At 41.3% G+C, this 21,362-nt stretch overlaps 1 protein-coding gene across 1 annotated transcript; it reads right to left on the reverse strand.

Moving 5' to 3' along the window:
• Positions 1–25: 25 nt before the first annotated feature.
• Positions 26–19,577, reverse strand: elovl6 (ELOVL fatty acid elongase 6). Its single transcript, XM_012876937.3, has 4 exons — positions 19,327–19,577; positions 5,057–5,188; positions 3,884–4,035; positions 26–1,752 (listed from the first exon to the last, which is right to left on the reverse strand). Exons 1-4 carry the CDS (start codon positions 19,407–19,409, stop codon positions 1,310–1,312), a joined length of 810 nt encoding a protein of 269 aa, XP_012732391.1. The 5' UTR covers positions 19,410–19,577; the 3' UTR covers positions 26–1,309.
• Positions 19,578–21,362: the final 1,785 nt, after the last annotated feature.

Consider the following 21,362-nt stretch of genomic DNA (forward strand, 5'->3'; position numbering starts at 1 on the left):
GGTAGGAGAAACTGGACAGACTGCATTTAAACTCATCGTTTGTTTTACTTTCAGCACCAAGAAACGGGTTATGTACGTGTGACGCCATGATGGCACAGACAAAAGAAAACACCACAAGCGTGTCACATTTTTCACTCTGTTCATACATTGGGGTTTTTCAGCAACAACTGTTTTCTGACATTGATATAGTGCAAATGCACAATAGCACAACAGACACAATTAAGTATACATACTTGTTTATCAATACAGCAGATTTTTGACAATTTGCATGTTTATTTTTCTTCATTTTTTTTTTATAATTTTTTTGCTAAACATAAATATGTTTGTACTCCATCTACGGTTTCAGTGTCCAACAGACTGGTGTTCCTCACCGGTAAAGACCCTGTAATACAGAGAAGGGTCTGGAAATCAGTGCATTCCCAAACATCTGCAAAGTCAAGACAGGAGGTGAAGCAGGACCCGGTCAGCTTCTCTTTCCCAACCCAGCCAGGCGTCAGCTTCAGTCCGTAAGCCCCGCTTCATTCTGTCATTCCCGCTTTGATTGTTTTGTCATTAGCGACTGTTGTGGAAGGAAACCAGCCACGCTGTAAACAGGAGCAGATGTTAAACATTTCTACTTTATCTTGATATGCATGTTATTTAACAACGCGTTCGCCTGAGAAAGTCACCCCCCCCCACCCCACCTCCACCGCCGCCACATCGCTTCACATCAACTGCTAGAACTTCAGCTTCATTTGCTCACCGGTGTCTCAGACGTTTTTCGTCCTCGGATTAAAGCCAAACAACAAACACAGACAACAAACGGACAGAAACTCAGACGGCTCGCATTAAAGCAGACGCCATCTAATCTTTAGGTGTACCTTGTTTTTTTGTGGGGGTTTTTTGTCAGTAATAAATAAAATAGCCTCTGGGAGAAGTAAGCGATTACTCTGATGGTTTTATTGTTGTAAAAGTTTTAGACTGAACTCGTTTTTTGTTATATTTCAGGAGTTTAAAAGTGTGAATTGATAAGGGTACGTTGTAGAGTTCAGGTGAATGACTCCTGATGGATTTTGGTCATGGTGGAGCTACTTCCTTGGTATCCTTCAAGGGAGACATCACCTCTTGTTTTGGGTCTTCACATTAAGTAGTAAACCTCACGCACACACAGCCCGCCCACCCCCATCCATAGCCCCCCGTGTCCCCAGACTCCATGACGCATTTCTCTCATCCCAGCCCAATCCTCCCTCATGTCACTGGTCCCTGCTCTTCATTTCCAAATCCCTTTTAATAAATCATCTCCCTGCATCCCATACTGTTGGCATTTCCTCTACTCGCTCTTCTTAACGTCGGTCTTGGCCGATGACTTGGACTTGCCAACGTAGGCCTCAAAAAAGAACTGGACAAAGAGCACGAAGTAGCTGAGGTACATCAGCGAGGACCACACAATGTTCTGCATGTGGGATGGACACTCCTGGCCCTGCTGCATCCACGAGTACACCAGGTAGTTGACCAGGCAGCCCATCAGCATCTGGGTGATCTGGGTCAGCGTGATGAACATGGCGAAGTTGCGCGACAGCTTGAAGCCGGCGGCTCGCAGGGCGTAGTAGGAGTACATGACGGCGTGGACCAGGTAGTTCATGGTCATGAACCACCCGCCGCCTGCCACCATGTCCTTGTAGGAGTACCAGGAGTAGAGCAGCACGGTGATGTGGTGGTACCAGTGGAGGAAGATGAGCTTCTGTTTCCTCAGCACGATGAAGAGCGTGTCGCCTGCAGGCAGGACAGGAGATCGTCAGTCATATTCATAATATTCAGATATGCAGAAATCTCAGGATGAGATACGGCGAAAAGTATTCACGCCTTACAGCCAGAGGGGACAAAGTCTGACCTGGGGGCCCTTTAAAGTCCGGTTTTAAATTTACACTTTTACAAACTAATTTAACCCTAACTCTTTTAGATATTTAAATTTGAAATGTCTTCCTTTAGAAAAAGAAAAAGTAGAACTAAAGTCAAATTCTTTGTGCCACAAATAAATTGATTTGATTGGACTTCAGGTAAAATGCTAATGATTTTTCTTTTACTATGTTCATTGCTTTTGCTTTAATTTAATGCTACATAGGAACGCAAACATTCAGCTTCTTTTACTGAAAAGCAGACTTGGGCTCAACTGAATCTAGTTAAATATTCCTATTGACTCATATCCACTTATTTTTACTCAGCCACCAAATCATTTTATCTGGACATAAATAGAAAACAGTTAAATAAACAGAACTTTGGAAACAAAATGTTTTTCCTTAAAAAACAAAAACAAAAAACGGTAATTTATTTATGCATGTTTAGTTTATTGTGTGTAAAAAAAACAAAAACCTCACGTAAAATTAACTTTAGCGATTTTTATTAATTTAATTATCAAATAGTTATGAAATAATATCAAAATATAAATTTAATAGTATTTACTAATTTTCTGTATCAAAATAAAACAATGTCACAACAAGGTTCTATCATTATTGAAAGGCACATAGTTTTTTATTACGTAGTTTAGATTTATTTTGGGTATATGTTTTAACAATACTATTTATTTTTTCATTTGTGGCAATACCTGCTCTGCTCGGCCCAATCCTCTCAAATGTTCTTTCCCTTCAAAATGATTGTTTGTTGCAATTTTTATCATTTTAGCAGTAAAGATGTCAAAAACTGTGACGGTCTCGTCATTTTTGGTGTCCCAGTTATAACACAGAGGCTCAACTTGATGACATAACCTGTAATGTCCCAATTCTCCAATCGTGCACACTAGTAACGTGCACACTCCACCCCTCATGTGCTCTTCCACCAGGTGCATCTACAGCATCTGCAAGAGCTGCACCAGTTTTTTTCTTCATGGTTTAGTTGGGGTGTAAATCAGCAGCTTTTTCACGATACGATGTTATATCGATTTGTTTAGATGACGATACGATATTTGCCGATATCACAAAATTTGTTGCGATTTCCGATCGATGGATTGAAATGATGCGATATCATCTGCTCAACTACCACAATTATATACATTGGTTTTAACTCACAAAAAAATATGATCTGACCATTTTATTTCTAATTCAATTAAATTAAATTTTATTTATATAGCACCATGATACATGTGATCTGAAGGCACTTTCCAAAGTCAAATTCAATCAGATTATACAGATTGGATCAGCAGGCATTTAAATAATAAAAAAAATATCCATCCATCCATCCATTTTCCAAACCGCTTTATCCCTCATGGGGTCGCGGGGGTTGCTGGTGCCTATCTCCAGCGTTCACCGGGCGAGAGGCGGGGTAAAAAAAATATAATAATAATAATAATAATAATAATAATAATAATAATAATAATAATAATAATAATTGGTCCCTGCTCATTTTAGTCTCATGCTTTGTGGGTTTCAAAGATAAAGGTGCATATTAAAAATGATGATATGGATCCATATTTTTATTTAGCATCGATGTAATTGGATCATTAATCATTTAATCGATACATTGATGTGGATCGATATATTGTTACACCCTTATATGGTTTAGACCAAACTTAGATCATTATTCAGAGTCAGAGGTTCAGTGAAGAACATTTGTGGAGGAATCTGGGGCTGCAACTGTCTGAGCTGTGATTTATTTTATTTATAACTTCAGCTAGAAAAATGAAGGGATCCAACAGCATTCACTTCCAACAGATGAAGTTATGTGAGCAGATTAAAAGGAATGGTTTATCTCAGGTGTGCCACAGCCAGAACCAGAAGAGATGAACTCATGTGGATGTGGATCAGAACTCTTTCTGATCCGGTCAGAGGGTTCTGGTCTCTCAGTGTGTGTCTCTGTACCCCACCCATCCAGCAGAAAGCATCACACGTGTCCACGGCACATCCTGACTCACCCAGTTCAGGTGCTTTGCTGAGCACGAAGGCGTAAGCCCAGAACTTGCTGACTGGGCCGTTGTAGAAACTCTGGTCACAGACCGACTGTTTCAGCCCTTTGGTCATCAGGATGAACGTCATGTAGCTCCCGGTGCGGATGGCGCCGAAGATACTGCAGGAACACAGATGATGAGGAGTTAATGAATAATAACAATAATGTTACTTTGATGTAGATAAAAGTAGCTGTACACAGTTTATACACATTAAGTATGCAGCGCCTTACAAATTAATTGATTTTGACTGTTTTTTTTGTTACATAATTAGTCACCTTACAGAAACCCACTTTATGATATTAAGATTTTAAAAAGCCAGACAAAGTTGTGCATAAAGTTGAATGAAAATGAGACATGGCCGTCTCTAGCTGCAAGCCTCCAGCTGTTTCTCACGTCCAGCCAGAACCAAAGAAGCAAAGAACAAATCCTCCAGTCAGAAAAGGCTTCAGGTTGGTGAGTTTCAGTCTTTTCTCAGGGTGGAGCTTTTGTTTTGATTCAGATCATTAATTTTTTTACAACCAAAGGTGAGACGTTCTTGCAGACTGCAGCTCTGCTGATTCTCATCATCTACAATAAAATCCTCCGATAAGAAAATCCCACAGATTGGAGGTTTTAAACTTTGGCCAATGAGGGAAATGCTCTCATTCTTTTTTGCTATTTTAAAATCTCAAGGTTCACAACTGGAGTTTAACTTGGTGCAGACTTTGACTGGACCACTTAGGCACATGAATACGCTTTGGCACAAACCATTGCCTTGTACCTTTTGGTCTCATTGGAAGGTGAACCTTCACCCCGCTCTCATGCCTCTGCAGGTGCTCCATCCAGATGATGGACTAATCAGAGCTCTGGGAGATGTTCAAAGCCTAGGATATTGTTGTAGAGCCTGACCCAGCTTTAATCTAAACCAGAACATTTATGCTAAGTTCCTTGGTCTTCATGATGCTGGTTGTTCTCTAAGGTTCTCTAAAGATTTTTTTCTGTTCAAAACCACGTATCATTTTCCGTCTGAGATTATTCATTGCTCTGTCTCATTGAATCCAAACGAGAAACATCTAAATGTGTGGTTGTAATGGGACAAAACATGAAAACATTTGCTGAAAACCTTCATAAGGCTTCGTGGCCTCGGCTTCGACGTCTTACCTGAACACGGCAAGCGTGAGAGACCAAAGCACCAGCGGTTTCCTCAGCTCAAACTTCTCCCTTTGCTTCATGACATGGCGGCCACCCAGGATGCAGGCAGCGTAGAGCGCCGAGAACAGGAACGACTTCTTCCTGTCAGAACGCAAAAAGAGATGCTGAGGAAACCTTTCACACTCACCGCTTACTGTCTCAGAGCCAAGGCAAACACGCGGCTCATGTCGGGTCTTATTGTTCAAGTAACAGAGAAATATGACGCATTATGGAACCAACATAAAGTGCAAAATCCAGATCATAAACACACAACACACAAAGCTGTTAATTAAAGCACAAACTACATCTAGACTGAATTTAATTATTATTATTATTATTATTATTATTATTATTATTATCTGAGTCCAGCAGTAAATGTCGCTAAATGCTTTCAGTCTTGAGATCAGTGCTTTGCCACATGAGGAGGAAAGTCTTGTGTTGAAACATTCAACAACCTAAAATCTCGCAGCACAGGGCTGGATTCTGAGAACAGCAAAGAAAATGCAAACTTAGATCAGCTCAATCCCCTAAAAATAATATTAAGTCAAAACACGAGACACTAAAAATCTTTGCATTCGATGGTTTATGTCACGGATGTTGCAGTTTACTCTCAGTCTGGGATCATTTTCCCTTAATCCTGCAAATGAGACCACAACCTTAATCTGATTAAAACACCAACTATGAACGCTTTTATATGGAGCTGCTGAGGAATTATGCTGCAGGAAAAACACAATTTTAGAATAAAGAAACATTTAAGGAGCTACCAGGATACCAGGTCTTTTGCATTTATAAAATAATAGAAATTCCATCCGCATTATTTGTTTTTGTGCCATTTAATCCCAGAACCACCACCTGGATTTGTGTCAATCCGATACTGTGGACTTTCTCCTTCACCCTACAGGCACCAACCAGTTAAATCAAAATATTATCGGTTCATTTCTTCAGGAAAAACCTTCAAACACACTCGTTTGACTTATTTCCAACAGGATTGAGGGTCCAATAAAAACCAAAGACACCTTTTTCTGTTAGTAGGAAGGACAGATGTGTACAGGCGGAGCGCTCGCAGGAAGCCCGTGAACTGATGCGGGCTCCTTCTGCAGAAGCGAGGAAAAAGCAGCACGGTGAAAGTCAAAAGGAGGAGAGAATGACATCGTTGTTCCTCGGCCAACCACACAGGGAGAGGAACAGATCAGCAAGACAGCAGACAGTGGCCTGCATCCTGGCCTGAAGCTGCCCGCACAGCAGAGGAGGAACAATCTCAGCATTCTGCTTCAGGGAAATGCCGTCCAAGGCCAGAAGTCAAAGGTAAGCGTGGTTATGTAGCCTCAGCTTTAATTTGTTGAGTACACTGAGTCCTTCTACATATAGTCAGATCCTGAGCACACAAACACAGCACGAGGCATTCATGTGCACCCAGAGATGGAGCTTTCACTTCTGTATCCAGAGGCAGAAATCTCCTGGTAGCGTAAATATTTTCTTCTCCAGGTAAGCCCGGATGATTTATAAAAGGACAAAACTATTTGTGACAGAAGAAGTCACACAAAGGCACGTTTATTAACTTCACAGCGGAGCCCAACAGCACAGAAAACCCATCATTTTAGAGGATTCTAGATTAAAATGAGATTTTAATGAATCAAATCAATCAATGCTCTTTTTTTTTTTTAATAAAACTCTTCCAACGTGCATAGAGAGAAACACAAATACTTTGCCTCAAATAAAACGAAGCCAAAGAACAGAAACAGGAATAATGTTGGCTAGATGGGCTGAGGAGACACAATTTGGTTATTGATGAGAAAAATGAACCAGAAATAAGTAAAGATGATAAAAAAATACTAAATAAAAGCTGTTAAAATTGACAATTTAAAGTCAAGTATCCAACAAAAAAAAGGAAGCAACAACTTAAAGCTATTCTTCAGTCTCTGCCAGGCTGTTATAAAACATTCCTGCCTCCCAGTGGAGGTTTTTTATTTTTATTTCTTTACAAAAGGTAAAAACCTCAGGTGCCTGGGTGATGCACCATGAAAGCAGAGCTGAGCTGGTCTGAGCTCTCTGTCTAAACTTTGTCAACACAGTTATAGCTGAACATCAGAGTGATTGTAGAGAGAAACATTAGAGCCATACATTCATCTTTTCTACAGGAGATGCTAGGTGGCCATCATCTTCATGGTGCAATTCTAGTCATTTAATTCAGGTCATGAAATCATATTTTGGGTCATATTTTACTATTCTGTAACAACATATATTAAATCAAATACAATGTAAGGATTTTTAATTTGCTAAGGGTTCAATCCCACAGTTCAGACCTTACTGTACGTTTCTCACTGAATGAACTGCCTGTCAGGTTAAACCTCAGATTAACCTCAGAAGAGAGTCCTCACCAGCGACTTAAAGCTATAGTTGGTAATCCTGTTCTTTTTGTTATACTGGGTAAAATGGTCCTTCCATCCTGACAGTAGTAAATACTTTATGGCTACATTCACACTGCAGGGATATGTGACCCAAATCCCATCTTTTTACACATATGTAACCCAGATCGGCCCAATTCTGATCGTTTCACCCCCCTAAAAATCTGATTTGTACCACTTCCATGTGTGGTACTAATATGGATACGTATCAGATGATTATGTCTCATTTATCCGTTTTTCACGTCACTGTCCTGTCTCTCACTACACATCCACACACAGCAGTAGCAGCTCCATAATAGACTTTTGTTAACAGCTGTGCTGCTTTCTTCTTACCTTCCTTCATCTTACTATGATGTGGTCTTATTGTTACAGCTTTCAACTAATAACAAGGAGAGATGCCGGCTGGTATCTAAGTTTTTTCATTGTTTTTGTATTAAACAAAACTTTATTGAACACATCTAGAAACAATTACATTCACCATTACTTCTGCAAACCTTCTGTTATCTGCATATGCGGGTTGCTTTACGGTCTGGTGCCGGTCACATTTAATAGTAGTATGAACGGCTACCTCAAAGAAATCAGATTTCAACAAAAAATCTGAATTGAGCATCAAGAGCTGCAGTGGGAATATGGCATTAGTATTCAGAAAAAGGAGGTTAAACATTTTTTATCTCTGTGGGAGTTGCAGGCCTGTAAAAACTCTGACCAATCCCAGCCGCTCAGTCTAAAGAGCAGGGATTGGTCAGAGATTAGTTCCTGCTCCCCCCGTCCCTCCCCCCCCGTCCCTCGGGCTCCGAGGTTTTTTCTTATTTATTGGTTGTCCCTGATGTCAATCATTCTGACGCGCTCACGTAACGCCAGTGTGCGTGCTCGTTCCTTGTTAGTTTCTGCTTGCTGGCTGCGCACTTCTAGTGTTTATGTATCTGGTTAGCTTAGCTGTTAGCTTAGCGGCTAGCTTTGGTGTTAGCCGTTCATTGTAGCTCCGCTGCTCTCACCGTACACCTTGAGTCGCAAGAAGCAAACAGTGTACAAGTTTATGAGAAGAAGAGGAAGGCCTCGGTAGAAAGAAATAAGACCAGAGTGGATTTGGGAGATTTTTTTGATGCGATCCCCCTGAAGAGCAGACGGGAAGGGAAGATGATCTCCTGCAGTTATTCAAAAAGGGACTTGGGGAAACTTCCAGAAAAATCGCTGACTCTACCTTTAATATCTAAAATACAATTAAAATCACATCAATTAGCTGTGGGTCATCAGAAGAGGGTTTGGTGTTAAAATAATTTAGATTTTTAACAGCTGATCATAAAACTTCCCTGTCTTGCCTTTGATTGTTTGACATGAGAACAGGTTGAGTGAAATAAACCGCTTGGCTGTGGTATATTTAGAAGATTGTTCATCCTGCTGTCAGAAAAAATTAAAAAGGCAAAAAATAAACCTAAAGGGTTTGAGATGGCACTGCTGTTATATTTCAGTCACAGCCCTGAAGCACCAGCTACAGCCACAGGACTCTACCACACTTTTCTCCTCACCAGCATCATGAGCACCCACCTTTACCACCTTTCTGTGGATATAATCTCCCTGTTTTAGGAAAGTTTCTACCTGTCTTTTCAACTTGGATGACAACATGTATTTATACGCCCTCTGACACTAGAAGAAAAACCTCTTGAGAGGCGGTGTTGATTGTCCCAGAATAAGTTTGAACGTCAGTGAGGACTTTGTTCCTGCTGCTCTCGGGTCCCAGCTTTGTCTCTCAGCTCCACGGCGTGCAGAAGGTGAGAAATATCGCACCAGTACGCCCCGTCACATCAGGATGACGCTATGATGAGGGGCTAACACTGCCGGTCGCGATGCAGTCTCTGAAAATAACTTATTAAAGGCAGAAGGGTGACTGAATTCTACACTTTCCTCTGTGCCTTCACAGATACATGCAGTTTTTTAACATAGATTAAGATTCCTGTTTTAGAGACAATGAGACTAGAAATATTATGAAACATTCTTTAATCTTTACACTTTAGATTGACTTGATTCTCTTCTAAATTGTAAGTACCAAATATGGATGATGATATGTCGGCTGGGTCCTGCGACACATCTGCAGTGAAGGGATGTGCTGCTGCTTTCTGGTGACAGAAAATGGAATGAACGAGTTTATCTATGTATCTACATTGGTGGGCTCAATGTAACTATATAGGTGAAGAGGATGTATTTATTTCTGTCTTTTTGTTGGAAAGGCTTTTAGCCTTAGGATTATAACATCATTCAGACATTCGTGTTAAAGTATGAGGAGCCAGCACAGTTCCTGCTGTAGCCATTTCAGACAGCTCGAGCAGGGAGTAAACAGCCAGACCGCAGCTGTTGTTTGTGAACATAAAGTTAACCTGGTAAGAAAATGCTTTCTTTTGTAGTAGATTGTACTGTTCTGTCTTCTATTGGTAAACAAAAATGCCTGCTAATAGATTAGGTTGCTTATCTTAACCTCTTAGCTTCAGGTGCTACTCAATTATTTCTTCATGTCCGAGTCACATGAAGGAGAGCGTTTCAATGCTGCTTGATTTTAACTTTAAATAGTCAAACATGTTGTGTCGAAGATAACTGTAGACAGACTTTTAGAGTTTCTGTAGCTATTTTCTGGAAAGAAGTAAAAACTGCAAAATCACTGCGCAGCTCGCTAACATTCTGGTGTCGCAGCTAGAGATGCACCGATCCATTTTTTTCGCGATCCAATCCAATACGATACCTGGGCTAAGCGTATCTGCCGATACCCGATAGCGATCAAATACTACTGTTGAATGAATGAACCGTGTTCCTTGTCATGTGAGTGAAGTTATCAGGCTTGAAAGAAACATTATTAAAAATAGTTCTGCGTACTGTTTAGCATGGTGCTTTTGGAAGCGCTTATTTAAGTTTGTGGTGTTGCGTTTACCAACCGTATCACCCTCCTCGCAACGTATTACAGATGCTGCATGTTGCAGTCGGACTTGTTGGCGTATCAAGTTTGAAATGTTTCCAAATAGCCGACTTGGCTCGGTCCGACATTTGCTCCATGTTGCTCTGTGTTTGCTCATCACTAGCTGCTGTCGGCAGCCGCCGTTACAAACATGGAATAGAAGTGACTAGATCGCCGTAACTGTTAACACATTACTGTGTACGATATTAATAATAAAAAAAGAAATGACCGGATCGGAATGCTGGATTGGCATCAGTCATCCGATATGCAATCCAGCTAATCTGTCAATATCGGAGCCGCTATCCGATACGGGTATCGGATCTCTAGTTGCATGTTTGTGTCAATCTGGATCATGTCAGAATTTCATCAAACTACAGGTTTTGTAGGTTTTTTTTAAGCCCTGTGGAGGATTACAGACACACTGCGCTCAGCACTGAGTCACTCTGGAGAGTGCTGGTTTGTTAGGTCTCTTAACCCCCGCAATAGAAATTGTGAGCTGAAAGCACAAACACATTTGAAAAGGGAAAGTTGTAGAGATTGTGATTATTTGCCAATTTTGTCAAAGGAACAGTTACTGTGAATGTTGGGTAAAAGAAATAAGAAATATTGTTTTGATTGTGTTTTTATTATTCTCTGACTTTTGTCTTATATGTCCTCTCACCTAGCCAATGAAGAAACCCTGATTCATTTTAATGCAATCATAAAAAAAAACCAAATAGAGACATTGAAAGCATGGCTTCTCCCGCTGAAATGCTGACTACACGACTAAATATGTGTGCATTAGAGGTTGTGGCAATAAGCTTGAATTGGCGGTTTGTCAAAGAGGCCCGAGGCAGCACAACCGAAAAACTACGCCGTCAGAGCTCTTTAGGAGAGATCAGCACGGAGGAGTACTGGCATCAGCAGAGTTTTCTTGCTTTCTGCATGTTGGAAAGCCTGCAGAGGTGGAAGGGTTGGGCAGCAGCACGACAATGAAAGTATTGGGATAAACAAAAATTTGACGTTTTCCAAGCACAAATCGTGTAATCTGCACTTTAGAGGTCATAAATCAGGCACTCTAATTTCGTCACATCGTTCTACAGCAGAAAATGTTGACATGCAAGGTAAACATGAAAACATCCCTGGCATCTGCCACCAGAGAGGCGGATCAGGGCTACACTGTGCTTGTGTTGTAACGGCATCATCAGAGGACTTCAGTCCAACAAATCAAATCTCTACATTACAGCTCAATGATAAATGAAGCAGAAGTTACATCAGGCTGAAGAAGGTTAATTAGTCTATCTTCAAATGAATCCAGCCAAATTCTAGTGGGGTTAGCAAATCTAAACGAGCCGTAAATGGCTGTAAGGACAAATAAAAATGCAGAGAAGATTCTGGCAGCTTGTGAAAGTCCCTGACAGTACAAAGCATAAGAAGGAGGCTGATGCTTCGGCTACTCCCCTCCCCCACTGACATAGTTGTTTAAAGCTGCTGGCAAACCTGCCGGGTAACTTGGATCTGTATTAGCTGGCCGAGGAGATTTGAGCTATTATGTAATTCTGTTTTCAGGCTGAGGATGAGCCAGCATGGCCGTCACAATGAGCTGTCTCCCCAGAGCGTGTTGTTACAGAATCGGTTATGGATATGCCCGTGCCTGCAAAAGGATGTGAATTCAGCTGCATTCTGTAAACCCCTGTAACCGTAGACTGGTTACAAAGACAGTCGCTGAAATGGAGGTCACAAAACAACACAGAGATGCAGACGTGTCCCTGCAGTTTATGAATAACCTGTTTTCCAGCATTCACATACAGCCACAAATCCTGCTTACAATGGACAACTTTACCTATAACTTAACATCTCTGGATCTGACTACAGATCAGCAACACAGCCACCGTCTCTAATCTCTATTTCACCGCCATGCATCGGGAATAAACAAACACAAATACTAGTTTGACCTCTCTCTCTTTCTTTACTTCAAACCAAACCTTTCTTGGCCAGTCCAAATAAAATGTGACACTGACAGCAGAGTGCAGCGATACTTGAGGCAGACCTTAATTCCTGAGCCCACTTCTCTATTTCTGGCCTCAAAGACGACGATGGAGAAGAGAGCATCGGAGCTAAAGCCAAGCCTGAGGTGGATCCTGGGTTAACATGGTCAACATTCATCAACATCACCAAGTGCTGCAAAACTGAGCAGAAATAATAGCTTTACTTACAAGCTTATCATCACAAGAAACAACATCTAAAACAAACTGCACACAAAATTATGAATTTATTTTGACCCATATGCATAAACGTTAATGTATTATATGGGGATTTTATGTGACAGATCAACATAATGTTGTCCATTGGTGTTAGGTGGAGAGAAAGTGACACTTAATGTAAGTGTTGTTTAAATATCAACAAATATTAGTCAATTTGATGAGCTATGTGAATAAATCAATAAATATTTTATTTCATACAACTTAAATTGAAGTAAAATGTATTCATATTTTACTCTTGGTTCATAATGCCTTAAAATACCTATTACTGAAATCTAATGAAATGTCGTTACTGAAAGCACATGAAATCTAACGAAATCCCGCAATGACAGCAGAAATCGGCCAGACTGTAAACACAGAGAAATGTGGCGCTCTTTTGTCAACAAAAGTGAAGTTGAACCATACATAAGGCAAACAAAAATAGGGATTTATTTTGTGCCGTACAGTTTGGTCATGTGTATGTTTTGTTCTCTGTCATTTTTCTCTTCATAGAAGGTATACCTGGTCTGGCGTTCTGTTAGCTGTGACATCATCAGGGGAGGCAGATCATCCTTTATTACCATCTAGCATAGAAAGTACTCCTGGGTCAATGTGAGCTTCTGTGCTTTCTGTGTCTCTGCTCTGTCTTCTCTAAGCCCCAGTGGGTGGAGGCAGATGAGCGTTCACACTGAGCCTGGTTCTGGTTCTGCTGGAGGTTCTCCTCCCTGTTAAAGGGGAGTTTTCCTCTCCACTGTCGCTTCATGCATGCTCAGTATGAGGGATTGCTGCAAAGCCATCAACAATGCAGACGACTGTCCACTGTGGCTTTACGCTCTTTCAGGAGGAGTGAATGCTGCTTGGAGAGACTTGATGCAACCTGCTGGGTTTCCTTAGAGAGGAAACTTTCTCACCAACCTGGAGGATCTGATGGAGTCTGACTTTGGAAAGAGCCTTGAGATGACATGTGTTGCAAATTGGTGCTATGTAACTAAAATTGAACCGAACTGAATTGAATTGTATTTTTCAACTGTGGAAATTAAAATTCAGATCATAACAATGCTCATTCTTCATCCTCTCTGATGTATTTTTGGGACTCTCCTGTTATCAGTCGTCAGGCAACAGCATCCAGGGATTCATCATAGGTGCAAAGACCTGAGGGAAGCAGTCAGCACTGTGAGAGCCTTTCAAAACCACATTTTGAACAACCTGCATGCTAATGAGGGATGGTGACGTCTGGGGGAAGCAGAGTGAGTCAGCGTGATGCAGATGTTGCCTCACAGCTGGAAAAATCAGGCTTTTGGAAACTGTAAATGTAAAAGATTCAAAGATTTGAGGTAGGAGAGCAATCATATCAGCTCTATCAGGTCATCATGTATTAATACAGACTGGAGGTGATCAAGTTAAACCTCAGCAGGTTTTATCTCTGGCATCATGAGCATACTGCTCTTTGTCTGCTTATCATTATGCTCTGGTAACCTGGAATGCTGAAACTGCTGTGTGCTGACAGTGGAAGCAAGACAAGATCTGAAACAGTTCCAGTTCCAGTAAAGCCATTTACCACCACTACATCGCATCAAGTCAGGTCCATTAACTATGATAACTAAAGATTTTTATCCCAGTTTCTGTTTTCTCTTAAAGCTTAGCAACACACACTGTCATCTGTACATTCTGAGGAGAAATGCCGTTAAGAACAGCATAAATAACATAAATAGGGTTGTGTTCAAATAGTCACAGCTCAGCATCAATAAGCAGATCAATCACTGAGAAATTATAATGCTGAACAGCAAGAAATTTACTAGAAGGTAGTAATAGTCATACGGCAATATAACACCAACAATCAGCTGCAGGGTGATCGGAGAAGATCTAAAGTTACCTAACATCAGTGCTCCAATTAGCAGAAAACAAAGAACATACTGACGGGCCTAAAGAGAAATAGCTCAACATCTGGCAGGCTTCTACTACACTGGGAGAAACCCTGCACACATTGATAAAAATTGGTTATTGGGCAAAACAGCAATATTAATTCTAATAAACCCACCTTAGACTGTGAAGCGCAGTGGCACAAGCATCATAGTAAGAGGATGTTTCTCATACTATGATGTTGGGAATATTTATCGAACTAGTGATGGTGGATCAGTTCGAATACAGAAAATATTTAAATAGGTCATGTTGGCTTATGCTGATGAGGAAATGCTCTTATGCTGCGTTTCATTTGTCCTCGGTAGTCGGAAATCTCAACTGGAACTTCCACTAAAGTCAGAATTACAAGTCGGTGCAACAGCACCATACCTAACATTAATTATGGCTGCTACTCGCAGTAACATTGAGTAAAATCTTGCACTTTGACTGTTTTTGGCAGTTCTACATACAACTTTTCAGTGATCATGAGACGGGACGTTTCTATGTAGAAAGGCCAGTGTAGAACGGTGTTAGTGTTTTAACAGCAGTGACCACATGGCTAAACGAGCAACAATCACCACCTACTGCTTAAGGCTTCATGCTCAGTCCAACAGTTCAGCACAGCTTAAAAAAGATAAAGATTTTTCGGTAAAATGTGACTTGCTTTGCTGTATTTGTACATTTAACAAAGGATTTTGCGCGAGCGTCCATGTTTTTTCCTTTTGTCCAGAATAACAGGAGCAGTGCTCTCAATGCATTTACATAAACGGAAATAAAGCTATAATGAATTTTCTGACGTTTACTCACTTTTATAGATATTTTTAGTAGTTTGAACCCACGTGTGTATGATTTACAAATGTCAAAACATCATTACTTTTAGTCATTTAGCGCTGATGCAAAAATACCTTAGAGTTATACGATTGAGGTGTTAAAGAAGCGGTTCTTAAGACCAATAGCTCCTAACTGATGTGCACCAGATTGTGGTTATGCAACGACTCTGATGACCAAGGTGCAACATGATGCTGGATCTCCTGAAATAGCAGGGAAACAGTGATAAGAGCAAGTACTGACAAACAATAAATATTTGGGGAGCTTTTTATATCGAAATGTGACATCTTATCAGTTCATTCCCTCACTGCCGTCTGTTTCACGTATCGATCTGTTTCGAACGAATGACCTCGAGTTCATTCGCAGCATCAGGTCTGATCAAACATCTACAAGCGGCTGCAGCGGGGGGGGGGGGTTACAATGCTACTGCTGCATGGCAGCGCGACCCATATTTACCTCCTCCTCTTCCCTAACAGCCTGTTTTACGATGCCGAGCTGCCAGAAACCACTCCAGTGGGAGCTCATCACCTTCGCTCAGACCTGCCTGACACAGGTCTAGGTGTCTACAGGTTGGATGTGAGGCTTGAATATAAACACAATCAAAGATTTTACCTAGGAATGGTTAGAAAACATGTTTAAATAACAATATTAGATGTGTGCTGGTCTATAAGACAACATCTTAATAATCTACTTTGGCCTTCTATGTTTAAATGGTACAAATGTGTCAAACATTATATACCTCATTCTAATTTATTTATTTATATTTTTCAACTTGTGATTAAAATACAAAAAAAATGAAGCAATGTCATTTAAAAAATAATAAATAGACACAGTTCTTATTCAGTTATGTTCTCAATCAGCTGGGATGTCAGTCGGTTTGCAGTCAGGGCCAGTCAAGCTTAAAGCATAAAGAAATTTAAAGACTTGACTTATAATTACTGTTTGCACTGCGTTGTATGTATTTGTGCTTCCAAACCAAGTTAATATAATATCTAATTAACATTTCCATGTGCAATTTAAGTCTGGCTAGAGCTTAAGAGCTTCAAACGCTATTTAAAGTCCCCGAAAAAGAAAAATACAAAAATAAATTTTCTAAAATGGGACCAAAAGCCGACGCAAGGTCAAATGTTGAACAGTTGAACAGTTAAATATGTCGTCTGGTGGCTTTTTGCAGATGCTGTCAGTCACTGATTTGAATCCGACTTGACAAGAAAGAAAAACAAAATAGTTTCACTAAAACGGTTGGAGGTATGCGTCAGAACAGCTTTGAGGTTTGTTTAATGTGTTGAATGGAGCTGAAGCAAAAACAACAGTAAGTCCTGGACGAGCTGAAATCAGAGCCGTTTCTGAGTGTTTCCAACATCAGCTTTACTGACTAATTTTCAGAAAACACGTGCCTTTACATTTATTTCATACAGTGATAAAAATGTCTCTGTGTGTCGATTCTAAACTCTGGTTAGTCTGATTTTTCGGCTGCCGCTGCCTGTGGGGGGCCATGTGCACCGGCCTGCTCTCTGGCATCCAACTTCCTACTCACGGGAACGCGCACAACGGTGGGCACAGATCAGCTGCAACCTGATTGGTTGTTGCTCTGTCAGCAGACATCTGAAGATGGCCGTGATTGGTCAGCTGTCAGTACCAGGGAATGGACAGCTCCAGCACAGAGCTAGCCTCGCCTGTCTCTCTCCATTTCACACACACACACACACACACACACACACACACACACACACACACACACACACACACACACACACACACACACACACGTTTTAATGAATAAGGACAGACCTGTCCAAACCAACGCTTCAGGAGCTCTGCTCAGCCAGAATCTGTTTGAAATGTGACTCTTTTCTCCTCTCACCTCTCAGTTATACCAGGCAGACTTTAAATGAACAACCTCTCCTCACACACACACACACGCTGCTTTATTCCACAAACCCTGCCGCTTCCTTACTGTGCTAACTTTAGTCATGACTCGTTCAGTTTTGCTTGGACTTATTTCTTGGTCACCCCTGGTTGGGACAAAACTGACAGCTGAACATCAGTGATTATTAATGCTGCAGGTTGTGCAACGCCTGATGGACAACGCCTTGTGCAAACAGTCCCATACATGTGTTTTCTTCTAAAGTAATGGTCTGCCAGGCAGGGAAATGAGATGCATAATAACCGACAGTACTTATAGCTGTAGACAAATGTGTAAAACGGCTGAAACACAGCCTACTGGAGTACAAAAAAAGTAGAATTTTAACTCAACAAAGACCATCCAGATGGTCACATCTTATATCTCTTTCACACATATATAACTTTTACAAAATGTTGTGATGTTAACTCATTATTCATTAAATAGAAATTGAGAAGAGTGCATTAAGCAGCTAAGGTCCTCAGTAATTGCGTGCCACCTCAGTAAATACTGTGTTTACAAAACTCTCAGATGTGACATTAAATATTATGCTGTCTTTTATCTGTAGCAAGTGGATTTTATCACACATCTCCACTCACACAGCTTTATCATTTATTTATTCAGAATCTTTTAGTTTTAAAAGACTTTGACTTTGCAGAGAATGTCCTAAAATGTCCCCAGTACATGTGCATCTTGGATAGACGAATTTTGCGCTGTGGTGACTCGGGTATTCAGGTGCAGACGAAGCTAACAGAGAGAGGAGTCCTCCTGCTTCATAAGGACAGTGCTTTGCCTTAATAGCCATAATAATAATAATAATAATAATAATAATAATAATAATAATTAGTGCCTATCTCCAGCTGTCATTGGGCGAGAGGTGAGGTGCACCCAGGACATGTCGTCAGTCCATCACAGAGACACACAACCAGGCACTCAGGCCTAAGGCCAATTTAGAGAGGCCAGTGAACCTGACATTCATGTTTTTGGACTGTGGGAGGAAGCCAGAGTACCCGGAGAGAACCCACACATGCCTACGGAGAACACGCCGACTCCAGGCTTCCTTACCATCTAATAAATCACTAATAAATCCCTTCGTACCACTAAAAGGCAGCCCTGGTACCACTGGTGGCACATGCACCACAGTTTGAGAACCAAGGCTTTAACAAATGTTACTTTTTCTTCTTTTCTATTAGCTTTATTCAGCTCTGCTCCAGACATCTCCTCACTTTTATATCCTGAATCATCCCAGCCATAAACAAACGTCTGCGTGTCTCGTACAGGGTGATGATAAATTCAATTCAATTCAGTTTTATTTATATAGCGCCAGTTCATGAAACGTGTCATCTGAAGGCACTTTACAACGTCAAATTCAGGTTATGCAGATTGGGTCAGATTTTACAGATTGGTAAAAAAAAAAAAAAAATCCTATCTAAGGGAACCCAGTTGATTGCACCAAGTCTTGAGTAAATATATTTTATTTTTCTAATAAAAGAGCGAGCAGGGCCCCGGCTTGCTGCATGAACACTGATGTAAACAACGACCGATGCTTTGATTTTCTGCAGCAGAAGCCTGGGAAGGTGGTGTCTGGGGTTCAGATGCTCCTCAACGATGAGGCCCATCAGCGCCAGGCTTGGCTTAACAAACAGGCGGCTGGAGGATGGATGACCTTACCAACACCACCACCATGATGATGATGATGATGATGATGATGATGATGGGGGAATAACCGCAGCACGTCAAGGACAAACGCTCCCTGTGAAGGATGCCCAGAGAGCTGCAGCTGGAAGTGCAGCAGTCTGCTCCTCTAGAGGCCTTTGTGTGGTTTTCTGCTTCCTTTCGCCGCTCGGATGGCGGCAGGAAGCATGATATAACCGGACACGGCGAGCTTTAATCCCGGCGAGCAAAGCTTTACGCTGCAGCTGCTGCTGCTGCTGCTGCACGGCGATAATTCAGCAGCAGCTCACCGAGCTAGGATCCGCGTCCCGCCGCCGGTCCCGGTGACCGTGAGGCGGGATTAAAGACGAGGCGGAGGGGGCAAGGCTTACCAGTTCTCCTGCATCCAGCGGATGGCTTCCTCCTCGTTGAACTGCCTCTCAAACTCATATTCTTGCAGAGCTAAGACCGACATGGCTCTCCGCGCTCTGGTTCTCTCTGGTTCTCGCCGCTGGAACAAGATGTTTTCTGCTGGCTGCGCTCCTCTCCTCTGTCCTCCTCAGCCCTTTACTCGCATCGCTCACGCCGCTGTCAGCAGGCGGCACCTCGGCAGTCCCTCCCCGCTCTCCCCTCCTCCTCTTCCTCCTCCTCCTCCTCCGCCGCCGCCGGCTGCCGGAGCCAACACCCTCTTCCTGAAGACAGCAGGACGCCGGGTCCTAGCGCCGCCCGCCGCTTGATTCGAGAGTTTTCGTCTCGCGAACCAAAAAAAAAATTCTAGAACATACGGAAGAGGATTAGGCTCATTAAAGAAGTCCATTCAATTTCTCAGAATTCTGAGAAAAAAGTCAGAATTAAATAGACTTTTATTTTATTTATTTTTTAATTGCCCTTCTTCTGTACAAACATTATATCATTATGGGAAGAAGAAAAGAAGAAGAAAGGAAGGTGGTTTTCTAAAATCCAAAACAGAATTGAACAAATGAGAACAACAGAAAGAAACAGGAGAGAAGATAATTATTTCACGACTTAGAATAGAACACACTGGATTGAATAGATCATTATTTTTGATAGGGAAGCATCAGACAGGGAAACGTGACTGGGGGGAAGATGAGACAGTAGAACATGTTATTTTTAAATAGGAATTATTTGATTCAGAGAAACAAGTTAATTAGGAAACTTAGTAATATGAAAATGGAATTTGATATTGTTGATTTGCTGAAAAAAGGAATCGGGAAGCAGAGGATATCAGGCTATATTTGATTTTTTGAAACAGAGTAAGTTGTATAATAGGATATAGTGTTGTTGTTTGTTTGTTTGTTTGTTTGTTTGTTTTAGGTTTTTTTTTGTCATGTGGTCCACACTCTTTACCAGTTGGAAGCTGCAATGCTCACCTAAAGTTTTTGCCAACCGCCAATAAATTTCAAGAAGAAACATTATATCGTGATTTTTAAAATCTTTCATTTATTATTTTGACTAAAATAGTTAAATTCAATTCAATTTTATTTATATAGTGCCAATTCATGATGCATATCATCTAAAGGCTCTTTATAAAGTCAGACTCCATCAGATCCTCCAGGTTGGTGAGAAAGTTTCCTCTCTAAGGAAACCCAGCAGGTTGCATCAAGTCTCTCCAAGCAGCATTCACTCCTCCTGAAAGAGCGTAGAGCCACAGTGGACAGTCGTCTGCATTGTTGATGGCTTTGCAGCAATCCCTCATACTGAGCATGCATGAAGCGACAGTGGAGAAGAAAACTCCCCTTTAACAGGGAGGAGAACCTCCAGCAGAACCAGAACCAGGCTCAGTGTGAACGCTCATCTGTCTCCACCCACTGGGGCTTAGAGAAGACAGAGCAGAGACACAGAAAGCTCAGAAGCATAGTGTGTTTGATTTTCTGTAGGGAAGCAATGTGTAAATTATTGTAAATCCAAAACTTAAAGGTGCATTGCACAAGTTTTGAAGTTAAATATTATGTATTTTATTTCTCATATGCGCCCCTTCGAGTTGAGTTATCCTCTATTTCAGTTAATGAGAGAGTTATTTGGGTTGTATCCTCTGGGCGTGACGTGCTGCGTGCTCTTATTCTCCACCATAATCGATGCATTAGCGAGAGAGCTCAGGCTAGCTTAAATGTTTATAGCTTCCTTACCTCAGGAGAGATTACGCCTCACACAAAAGACCCATGCAGTCACAGCAGCAGATGCTTCTCTTCTCCCATGGACGTGCACAACACTGGTGTTGTCTCACCTTGTCGCCAGAAGGGGCAGACATCTGCAAAAGTTCTGGAACTTGTGCTATGCTCCTTTAAAAAGGGTTTTGAAATTTAAAGAAGGTAATTTTGTAATCTCTTTGGTCTCAATGGGAGGAAAAGTTTATTCCAAGCAAGAAGAACAGGATTGGAAGCAAAGTCTGGGACTTTGACACTGGACA

This window comes from Fundulus heteroclitus, chromosome 23, assembly GCF_011125445.2.
Source record: "Fundulus heteroclitus isolate FHET01 chromosome 23, MU-UCD_Fhet_4.1, whole genome shotgun sequence".
NCBI classification, from domain to species: Eukaryota; Metazoa; Chordata; class Actinopteri; order Cyprinodontiformes; family Fundulidae; genus Fundulus; species Fundulus heteroclitus.

Excerpts from the sequence above, each read along its gene's own strand:
- elovl6 (XM_012876937.3), bottom strand. The coding sequence starts at position 19,409 with ATGTCGGTCTTAGCTCTGCAAGAATATGAGTTTGAGAGGCAGTTCAAC. Across the intron at positions 5,189-19,326 it reads CGCTGGATGCAGGAGAACTG|GAAGAAGTCGTTCCTGTTCT; the intron begins GTAAGCCTTGCC and ends GCGTTCTGACAG. Across the intron at positions 1,753-3,883 it reads CAGCAAAGCACCTGAACTGG|GCGACACGCTCTTCATCGTG; the intron begins GTGAGTCAGGAT and ends TCCTGCCTGCAG.